The sequence below is a fragment of the Medicago sativa genome, chromosome 4, assembly GCF_051527215.1.
Source record: "Medicago sativa cultivar Bolivia chromosome 4, Bolivia_mono, whole genome shotgun sequence".
Classification (NCBI taxonomy): domain Eukaryota; kingdom Viridiplantae; phylum Streptophyta; class Magnoliopsida; order Fabales; family Fabaceae; genus Medicago; species Medicago sativa.
The window spans coordinates 47,534,241-47,545,175 of record NC_140752.1 but is presented as its reverse complement, the minus strand read 5'-3'; the positions used below and the strand labels follow the sequence as shown (position 1 = coordinate 47,545,175).

The 10,935-nt window shown below is 37.1% G+C and overlaps 1 protein-coding gene across 1 annotated transcript; it reads right to left on the bottom strand.

Moving 5' to 3' along the window:
• Positions 1-373: 373 nt before the first annotated feature.
• On the bottom strand, positions 374-2,201 carry LOC146929416 (uncharacterized). Its single transcript, XM_085707315.1, has 4 exons — positions 1,949-2,201; positions 1,494-1,690; positions 1,091-1,319; positions 374-1,011 (listed from the first exon to the last, which is right to left on the bottom strand). Exons 1-4 carry the CDS (start codon positions 2,199-2,201, stop codon positions 374-376), a joined length of 1,317 nt encoding a protein of 438 aa, XP_085563441.1.
• Positions 2,202-10,935: the final 8,734 nt, after the last annotated feature.

Sequence of the window (10,935 nt, the reverse complement as noted above, 5' to 3'; positions counted from 1 at the left end):
GTGGTTGGTGGTTTTAGGGAGGTTAGAGAAATTTGCCCTAGATTAGCGTGCAGTAACGGAGCATATTTGAAAACAATTAACTGCCATAATTTCTCTTGCAGTGTAATATCTAAATTGCCCCTCAAATCTTTTAGAATCTTGTAATCCAAGATTCTTAAATTAAAAGTAGCTAATTTTTCTTAAGACTCAAGTGTTTTACGGGTTGTAATGTTTTTCTCAAGAGACAAACTGAAACAGATAAATTTGAAGATATATGGGTTTATCCAACTGTACTGGGAAGTATTTTGTTGAACAACAACTGTGCTCAAGTTGATACAACATAATGTTGGAACATCTTGTTCAACATAACATTTTAATAACCCCTTTTTCAGCATCACACGTTTTGAGAGTCTGTTCTCAACTGGAGTGAACTTATCTTCACAAGTATATTGGGCACACATTCAGTTTTCTCTAAAATCAAACCCTGATTAAATCCAGTCAGTTTCTTAGTCTGATCTTTGTGAGGTGGAATCCACAAGTAACAATTACCTTCAGATTTGATACCTCTCATTATTACTTCCCCTTTCTTATCAGTCACAAAACAAGCAGATTTGCTGAAGTTCACATTCATCCCTTTTTCACACAGTTGACTTATACTAATCAGATTAGTGGTTAGACCTTTTACCCATAGAACATTATCAAGTTTTGGTGACTCAGGGATGATCAGCCTTCCTGAACCAAGGATCTTACCTCTTGTCTGATTTCCAAATACAACATAGCTGTTGGTACAAGATTTCTCAACATTAAGAAGATCTTTAGATCCAGTCATGTGTCTAGAGCATCCACTGTCGAAATACCATCTTTCCTTAGAGGGTGTTTTCAGAGAGATGTGAGCCATCAATCCTACATTATAAATCTTAGGTTTCCATACTTTCTTGACAGTTATCACTCTTGGTTTATGTGCCTTCTGACGAGGTTCTTGTGGCAGTCCATATAACCTATGGCAGAAAGGTCTTATGTGCCCTTTTTTTCCTGCACAAATGACATATCCTAGAAAGAGATACCTTTTCAAGTTTAGGAACCTGATGTTTCTTAGTATGTTGCAACATACCTTTGCTTGCTGTTGGATCATTTATTCCAGTGGAAGCTACAAACTTTATATCCTTTACAGGTCTCTTCTTCTTAGCCATCCCATACTCTACTAGGGCCTGGGCAAAAGTCTTGGTTTGCTGACTCTGATCTGAATTTTTAGAGGTGAATCCTATCCCATTTGGTTTACCCTGAATTTGCCCTTCCAGAATCTCATCCAGAACATCAGTCCCAGTGGTCATCATTTTTACCTGCTTCATAACATGATCAAGTTGAGAGTTCAGCTGAATTACCTCATTATTGAGTTCTGAAATTTTTGCTAGATGTACAGTATTTTCTTTCACCAATTTGTTGGTGATGTTTTTCTATTCTTCAAGTTGTTTACAGATGTCTGTGTTTCTGTCATCTAGTTTTTTATAAGAGACTGCTAACTCATCAAAAACTAGGTCTTCATCACAAGATTCATCCTCAGAAAAAACTCTTCCAGTCAGTGCAGCAACATGTTTGATAGATTCATTCTCCACATCTCTTTCAGATTCATCATCATCAGACCAAGTAACAGTTAAACCTTTCTTTTGTTTCTTGAGGAAAGTAGCACATTCTGGTCTAGTGTGACCATATCCTTCACATTCATGACATTGAACTCTCCTGTATTGATTGTTCTTCTCATCAGGTCTAACATTCTTCTCATTACTGGTTTGTTGATCATTGTTGAATCTGATGTTCTGCCCATTTGGTCTGGATCACTTGTTTACTTGCTCTAGAATTATGTTAAATTGTCTTCCCAGCATGACAAGATTTTCTAACAAGTCTTCCTTACTCACAAGATCTCATAGTGATTCATCATTCTCAGTACTTGAAATGTGTGCCACACTTTTACCTTTCTTCTCAGTTTTGTTGTCAATAACTAGTTCAAAATTTTGAAGTGAGCCTATAAGTTCATCAACTTTCATACCTGAGATATCATGAGCTTCCTCAACAGCAGTTACCTTCATGTCAAACCTCTTGGGTAGTGATCTGAGGATTTTTCTCACAAGCTTTTCTTCAGAGATCTTCTCTCCAAGTGAGTCAAAAGCATTAGCAATATCTAGAATATTCAAGTGATAATCTTGAATGCTCTCATCTTCTAACATTTTTCGATTCTCAAATTTAGTAGTAAGAAGTTGGATTTTAGCACTTTTTACCTTAGTTGTGCCTTCATGTGCATTTTGTGAATCTCCCAAGCATCCTTAGCCACAGTGCAGTGCTTGATCAGTCTGAATATATTCTTGTCTACCCCATTGAACAAGGAATTCAATGCTTTGGAGTTTCCAAAAGCCAGTTCATCTTCAGCAGCAGTCCATTCCTCTTTTGGTTTCAACACATCAGTCCTCTTTTGGTTTCAACACATTATATCCAATTGAGGTGATTACGATGTTTTTGTTGTATCGAAGGTGACGACCTTTAGGTTATTTGGTACCGCATGCATCTAGAAGAGTCTAGAACATTCCATGCATTTGAATAATTGATGAGTTGTGTCATAAATGAATATGTGACTTGGTGAATTCGTGCATTGGTCGATTTTGATGAATGTTGTGATTGTGTGGATTAGTGTATATGTACATTTGTGAATTTTGTTGATGATTGTGATTAATCGAATTATGCTCTAATTGCATGTCTTACTTGTTTGTGCTTATACACTTGGTGAACCTATTTGATGATAATTAATTTGATAATAATGATGAGGTGAGAATTGTATATGTATATACATAAGATGTGATGATTTCTTTGATAATGATGATTGCTTGCTTATAACTTTGAAATGATGAATTGTACTTGTTGAGTTAAGTATGCTAAGTGAAGAATAAGGTGAGTAATCCTTCATTGATTGATAATTGATGAACTTATGTCGATAATTTGTTTAGAGCTTGGATATACTTGCTATGCCATGTTAATAATGTGATAGCTTGAAATGTAAGTAATGGGGGATAATAATCATGTGATGCTAGTGGTCTAGGAGGGATGGTTATGTATATGTGATACGTGTATGATACACTTGTTGATATGAACTTGGAATGATGATATTGAATGATATGAGTGTCGTTAATACTTGTGAATATCTGTATGAATTGTTCTTGAATATACCTTTGATTTCCAATGTTCTTGATTTAATCTTATATGGATTATTATGATGTAATGCTAACCCTCAGTGGTTTACCACCTACCTTTCCGTATGGACGGGTAGATGGAGTGCATGGTGCTTGATGTTGCCGAGGAGCGGAGTTCCTCCTTTTAAGGGCTCTGATCTAGGGTAGTACTTGCATGTTGGATCTTGTTTTGATTATGTAGTTGGAGTTGAGACATTGATTGTATCTGAGAGATGTATTTTTGTCATGAGATTTGGAGATGTTACTCATATGGTTTTATATATGTTCCGTTGCTATGTTTATGAGACTTGACAATTTATACATATATGTTGTTTCTGTTTGATGACGTAGCATCTATTTCTAGAATATATTTGTATATTCGTGCGTTTTACCGCTTATTAGAAGTAGGGTGTTACAACATGTACATCATCTGAGAAAAATAAATTCTACACCAGTCTTCTATAGACATGTTCCAACATTCCAGAGAATATCAGCAAGGAACATGTACATAAAAAAAATACTGAGAACAAATTCTAAAAAAAAAATACTGAGAACAGATTCTCAGATTATCATTAAGACCATCAAGATGTTGCAACATGAGTGCCAACATCTACACATAACCTACACATAACCTGGCATACACTAAGCTGCACATATTAGGATTAATGCAGACATAGGGAGTATAGATATACCAATTTTTCTCCCCCTTTTTAGCCACAAAATATGCCAAACAGAAATAAGTAGTTTTAGAAGGGAATAAATTCAGAACCGCAAATAGTACCAGTAGAATACCAAGGAAATGAAATGCAGAGTATTAAGGTATTACAAATCAAAATAGGCACACACAGGTGCACAAAATATTCAGGGCATAGCCCACAAAAAAAAATCATTCAGCAGTTCCATAACTGCTATCTGAATCTTCCTTGTTGTCTTCATTCCCATTGTCTGTTTCATTTGCTTCTTCATTTTCCTCCTGTTCTTTGGCAGTTGTATTTCACCTTCCAGGGAGTGAATCATCAGCTCAAACTGAGCTTTCCTTTCATCTAGCAGTACACAGGTATCCTTGAGGGCCTTCACAATTTCCTGTTTTGTCATTGTTCCTGCAGCAGGTGCACTTTCAGATGTTCCAACACTGTCTGGGACATGATCAGCACCAAACAGTTTTTGGTGCAAGGTTAGAGGAGATTCCCTCTTGGCAGGGATATCTTTTACATTCTTAATGTTGGGATGCTGGTTGAGAATGATGTTAAAGATTAAGGTAGGAAAAGCGATAGAAAATTTAATAGCATCTGTTTTCGCGTGCCTCATAGTTTGTTCAAAAATGTAAGCACCAAAATCCATCTTGGTCTTAGTACCTATAGCATAAATAAATCTACGAATCCCAGTGGCAACATCTGAGGAATGAGTGGTAGGTACCCAATTTACAGCAGCAATTCTATTTAGAATGGCATACTTTACAGACAACTTACCAAATGAAATCTTTTTCTTCTTGGGCCAAGCTTTGACTTGGTTGGCATAGATTTCTCTGGAAATTTGACTGTCAGTTGCCTGTAACTCAGAGAAATTTGTTTTCTTTAACACCAAGAAATTTGTTGATGATGTTGGCAGAAAAATTGACACACTCTCCTCTCACATATACATTTTGATATTCTCTGCTAAGAGGATTGTCACAATCAGTTGATATGTTTACCAGACCTGCTTCTTTGATGAGTTCCATTACAGCTTCAATTTCCAATGCTTCCTTCCCAAGCTCTCTTTCCAATGCCAGCCTCCTATGATTAATGAACTTCCACCTTTGAGCGTTTTCAGGCAGATGAAATGAAACCTTGTCCATTGGAATATTTTCCATAGTCTGCACATTCTTCTTTCCAGCTGACTTCTGTTTGGTAGAGGAGATGATGTTTACAGCATCTTCATCAACATCATTTTTAGATTCACTCATAGATGCAATCTTTCTCTTCTTTGTTCTACCAGCTGTAGTCTTTACCTTCAACTTAGTCCAACCTTTCTTTGGACCTATACCAACATTCTTGGTCCTAGCCTTTTCAACCTCAAAGGGAACTGCATTCCCTTTACTACTTCTTAGTCTTTTGGCCACACTCTCACCAAATTTTCTGCCCAGTGGAACGTCATCTGAATCTATATCGTCAACATCCACCACATTTTCTTCATCCTTCTTACCAGCAACATCCTCCTTAGGATCAGTCTCCACTTCATTCTTCTTTGCTCTAGTCTGTTTCTCTTTATCACCAGACACTAGTTTCTGTTCAGACTCATTCTCATGAGCAGATTCATCTTCAGGAGATTCAACATCATCAAGTTTCTTTTTCTGTTGGTCCATGGATGTTTCAACATTTGGTTCACCATTCTTAAGATCATCACTTTTATTAGGAGAGAGTTGAACAGTGTCTTTTGTCACATTCTCCACATTAAAATTAGGATCATCTACATCCATATTTTTGGAACGATCTATGGCTTCGTTCAAATCCTTTAAACCTAATTTTCTACCTGATTCAGGTACAGCAGAAATTAGGTTTTTACTAGAGTTACCGTTTTCAACCTTGGTAGAGGCATTCTTGATAATAGCTTCATTATCAGTAACGAAAGGATCCTTCTTACAAGTGCTAACATTAGGTTTGACAACAGCGTCTTAGATTCACCCCTTTTTGTTTTAGTAGCCATTTTCTTCTTCGAAATAGACTTTGCTACAATTTTCTTCTCAGATTTTGGAGAAGTCACTGTTGTGATGGAACCGGCCATTTTAGAAGAGTCAGTTTCACAAGGTTCTAAGACTGAGCTTTCTTTGGTGGTCTGAGGGTCGTTTTTGAAGATCATAGCGACTAGATTGATTTGGTGAGAAACAATGAAGTGATAAGCAAGAAGGTGTTGCAACGGGAAGGAGAGAACACAAACGTTTTTTCTAAATTTGAGTGAAGAAAAGGACAAAGTAATGATGGGATGGAAGTTATTGCGTGTGGTTGGTGGTTTTAGGGAGGTTTGAGAAATTTGCCCTAGATTAGCGTGCAGTAACGGAGCATATTTGAAAACAATTAACTGCCATAATTTCTCTTGCAGTGTAATATCTAAATTGCCCCTCAAATCTTTAAGAAGCCTGTAATCCAAGATTCTTAAATTAAAAGTAGCTAATTTTTCTTAAGACTCAAGTGTTTTACGGGTTGTAATGTTTATCTCAAGAGACAAACTGAAACAGATAAATTTGAAGATATATGGGTTTATCCAACTGTACTGGGAAGTATTTTGTTGAACAACAACTGTGCTCAAGTTGATACAACATAATCTTGGAACATCTTGTTCAACATAACATTTTAATAACCCCTTTTTCAGCATGACACGTTTTGAGAGTCTGTTCTCAACTGGAGTGAACTTATCTTCACAAGTATATTGGGACACACATTCAGTTTTCTCTAAAATCAAACCCTGATTAAATCCAGTCAGTTTCTTAGTCTGATCTTTGTGAGGTGGAATCCACAAGTAACAATTACCTTCAGATTTGATACCTCTCATTATTACTTCCCCTTTCTTATCAGTCACAAAACAAGCAGATTTGCTGAAGTTCACATTCATCCCTTTTTCACACAGTTGACTTATACTAATCAGATTAGTGGTTAGACCTTTTACCCATAGAACATTATCAAGTTTTGGTGACTCAGGGATGATCACCCTTCCTGAACCAAGGATCTTACCTCTTGTCTGATTTCCAAATACAACATAGCTGTTGGTACAAGATTTCTCAACATTAAGAAGATCTTTAGATCCAGTCATGTGTCTAGAACATCCACTGTCGAAATACCATCTTTCCTTAGAGGGTGTTTTCAAAGAGATGTGAGCCATCAATCCTACATTATAAATCTTAGGTTTCCATACTTTCTTGACAGTTATCACTCTTGGTTTATGTGCCTTCTGACGAGGTTCTTGTGGCAGTCCATATAACCTATGGCAGAAAGGTCTTATGTGCCCTTTTTTTCCTGCACAAATGACATATCCTAGAAAGAGATACCTTTTCAAGTTTAGGAACCTGATGTTTCTTAGTATGTTGCAACATACCTTTGCTTGCTGTTGGATCATTTATTCCAGTGGAAGCTACAAACTTTATATCCTTTACAGGTCTCTTCTTCTTAGCCATCCCATACTCTACTAGGGCCTGGGCAAAAGTCTTGGTTTGCTGACTCTGATCTGAATTTTTAGAGGTGAATCCTATCCCATTTGGTTTACCCTGAATTTGCCCTTCCAGAATCTCATCCAGAACATCAGTCCCAGTGGTCATCATTTTTACCTGCTTCATAACATGATCAAGTTGAGAGTTCAGCTGAATTACCTCATTATTGAGTTCTGAAATTTTTGCTAGATGTACAGTATTTTCTTTCACCAATTTGTTGGTGATGTTTTTCTATTCTTCAAGTTGTTTACAGATGTCTGTGTTTCTGTCATCTAGTTTTTTATAAGAGACCGCTAACTCATCAAAAACTAGGTCTTCATCACAAGATTCATCCTCAGAAAAAACTCTTCCAGTCAGTGCAGCAACATGTTTGATAGATTCATTCTCCACATCTCTTTCAGATTCATCATCATCAGACCAAGTAACAGTTAAACCTTTCTTTTGTTTCTTGAGGAAAGTAGCACATTCTGGTCTAGTGTGACCATATCCTTCACATTCATGACATTGAACTCTCCTGTATTGATTGTTCTTCTCATCAGGTCTAACATTCTTCTCATTACTGGTTTGTTGATCATTGTTGAATCTGATGTTCTGCCCATTTGGTCTGGATCACTTATTTACTTGCTCTAGAATTATGTTAAATTGTCTTCCCAGCATGACAAGATTTTCTAACAAGTCTTCCTTACTCACAAGATCTCATAGTGATTCATCATTCTCAGTACTTGAAATGTGTGCCACACTTTTACCTTTCTTCTCAGTTTTGTTGTCAATAACTAGTTCAAAATTTTGAAGTGAGCCTATAAGTTCATCAACTTTCATACCTGAGATATCATGAGCTTCCTCAACAGCAGTTTCCTTCATGTCAAACCTCTTGGGTAGTGATCTGAGGATTTTTCTCACAAGCTTTTCTTCAGAGATCTTCTCTCCAAGTGAGTCAAAAGCATTAGCAATATCTAGAATATTTAAGTGATAATCTTGAATGCTCTCATCTTCTAACATTTTTCGATTCTCAAATTTAGTAGTAAGAAGTTGGATTTTAGCACTTTTTACCTTAGTTGTGCCTTCATGTGCATTTTGTGAATCTCCCAAGCATCCTTAGCCACAGTGCAGTGCTTGATCAGTCTGAATATATTCTTGTCTACCCCATTGAACAAGGAATTCAATGCTTTGGAGTTTCCAAAAGCCAGTTCATCTTCAGCAGCAGTCCATTCCTCTTTTGGTTTCAACACATTAGTCCTGTTACCATCAGCATCAAGTGTCACAGGATGTTCCCAACCTTTCAGAGCTGCCTTCCAGGTTTTGCTGTCAATGGATTTGAGAAAAGCACTCATGCGTGATTTCCAGTAGTCATAGTTTGAGCCATCCAATAGAGGGGGCCTGTTTACAAATCCACCTTCCTTGTCCATGATGCTAGAATAGAACTCCCTGGAGCTCACCCTAAAATAGGTAGGGTGCCTGCTCTGATGCCAATTGAAATTCTAGCGCACTTGTTTTAATATGTTCTATCAGATGTTTTAACGTTTGGAGTGTTCCGTTTAATATTTCAACATCACGTGATAAACAAAAGTAAAAACAAGAAAATAAATGACATGAAAGTAAAGAACACAGTGAGTTTGTTGACCCTGTTCGGCATAACACGCCTACGTCTGGGGGCTACCAAGCTAGGAAGGAAATCCACTAGTGTTGTCCTTATTCAATAGCTCTCAGCAAAATCCTCGTTTACACTATATGACTGATGACATGCCGTCATTACGTAATTTTTAGGACTTATTGTGACATTTTGATAGAGTTCTCATGCAACTTTTACTGTTCTGGAGTGCAAAAAGCTGAAATATTGAAGTCTGTCTGAAGCAAATCGCGCCACGCCAATTTCAAGCCTTGCCGCGATTTAAGAAGCAAAATTACAACATCTCTGTTTGAAGGGAATCGCGGCATGCCAATTAAAAAGGCGCGGCACGATTTTGATGGGTCAGGCCCAAAACTTCTATAAATACTGCACTCAAACTGAAGAACAAGGGTTACGATTTTGGAGAGCAAAGTGCGATTTTGAGACATCGGAGACGGCTAGAAGGGCGATTTCTTCAACCTTTTACCAATTTGATGACAGTGCATCAACTTTATTTTTTAAGTCATATTTAGGTCTTTATTATAGCATTTAGAGAGCCAACTGCAATGAATTCATGGGGAAATCAAGCTAAAACAGGAACAAGAGCTCAAGAGAAGAAAATTCAAGAAACCTAGGAAAATTGCCTAAAACTCAACCATCGTGCCACGTTTATCACGTTCGTGGCACGTTGAAGGAAGCGTGGGACAAAGGATTCAGCACTGGAATTTTCGTGGCACGAAGCAACATGCAACGTGCCACGATGGTTGATTTTGTCTGCTGCCACGTAGGATTAACGAAGCATCGTGCCACGACCAGCCAGTAACGTGGCACGATGATGGGCTCTTCTGAAACCCTAATTTTCTTTCTATAAATATCCAGCTGCTAGAAAGGGTTTTGGTACCGATTATTATTGCGATTTTGAGCATCAAAGACGACAGGAGACCAAGGAACGAGCCCTGAATCTCATACCAACACCCTGTTGGTTAGATTTATGTATGTTTTCTCTTGTTATTTCTTATGATTGTTTAGCTATGAGTAGCTAAACCCTTAGTTTGGTTAAGCCATGATGAAACTTTTGTAATATATGATTTTGTAGTTGAACTCTCTCTACAATCAATGCTATTCAGTTTTTATTAAGAATTACTTGTGTTTATTGCTTTTCATGATTATTGTTTTGTATGACTACTAGCCCTAGCTTCTTGCAATCACATGAATTGATCTTAGGAATTGAATGACTACTAGCCCTAGCTTTTAATCCTGAAATAGTAATTTTGTTTGACTCAACACTAGGAGCCTAGAGATAGGAAATTGAGGGTTATGATGCATGAATTAACGTTCCAATATTGCTTCCACGGTTATTCAATCACGTTAAGAGATTAATAGGGTTATAACTTAGGAAAGGGTTTTGATGCGAGAGATTGATCAAAGTCACTTAGTTAATTTATCGTAAAAACTGAGTAGTAATTGAGAGTAGAGAGAGGAAGACTTTTTCATATAAAGCAATAGTGGATTCACCGGCTTAACCATTCATCTCAATATAATTTTCTTTCAAACTCTTTTTATTCTAATCAAATTTGATTAAAACCAAACCTTACTGCCTAGGGCAACCTAATACAAACTTTACACATCCTAACGTATAACGCGCTTGCTACACTTGAAATTAACACAGTCCTTGTGGATCGATATTTTTACTACTTCGATAGTTTTTGGTACACTTGCCAGATATCTATCAAGTTTTTGGCGCCGTTGCCGGGGACTGTTGAATCATTTCAACAAGGCAATTACGTTATAATTTAGGATTTCTGCAATTTAATTTTCTATTTTTATTTTATTTTTCTGTTTTAGTATTCATTGATTACTTTGCATTGTGCAGTGCTACTAAGGTATTTGCTGTTTATGCGAGGTAAGGTGAGCGCCGACGATCTCGAATTCAATCCAGAAATTGAAAGGACTGCTAG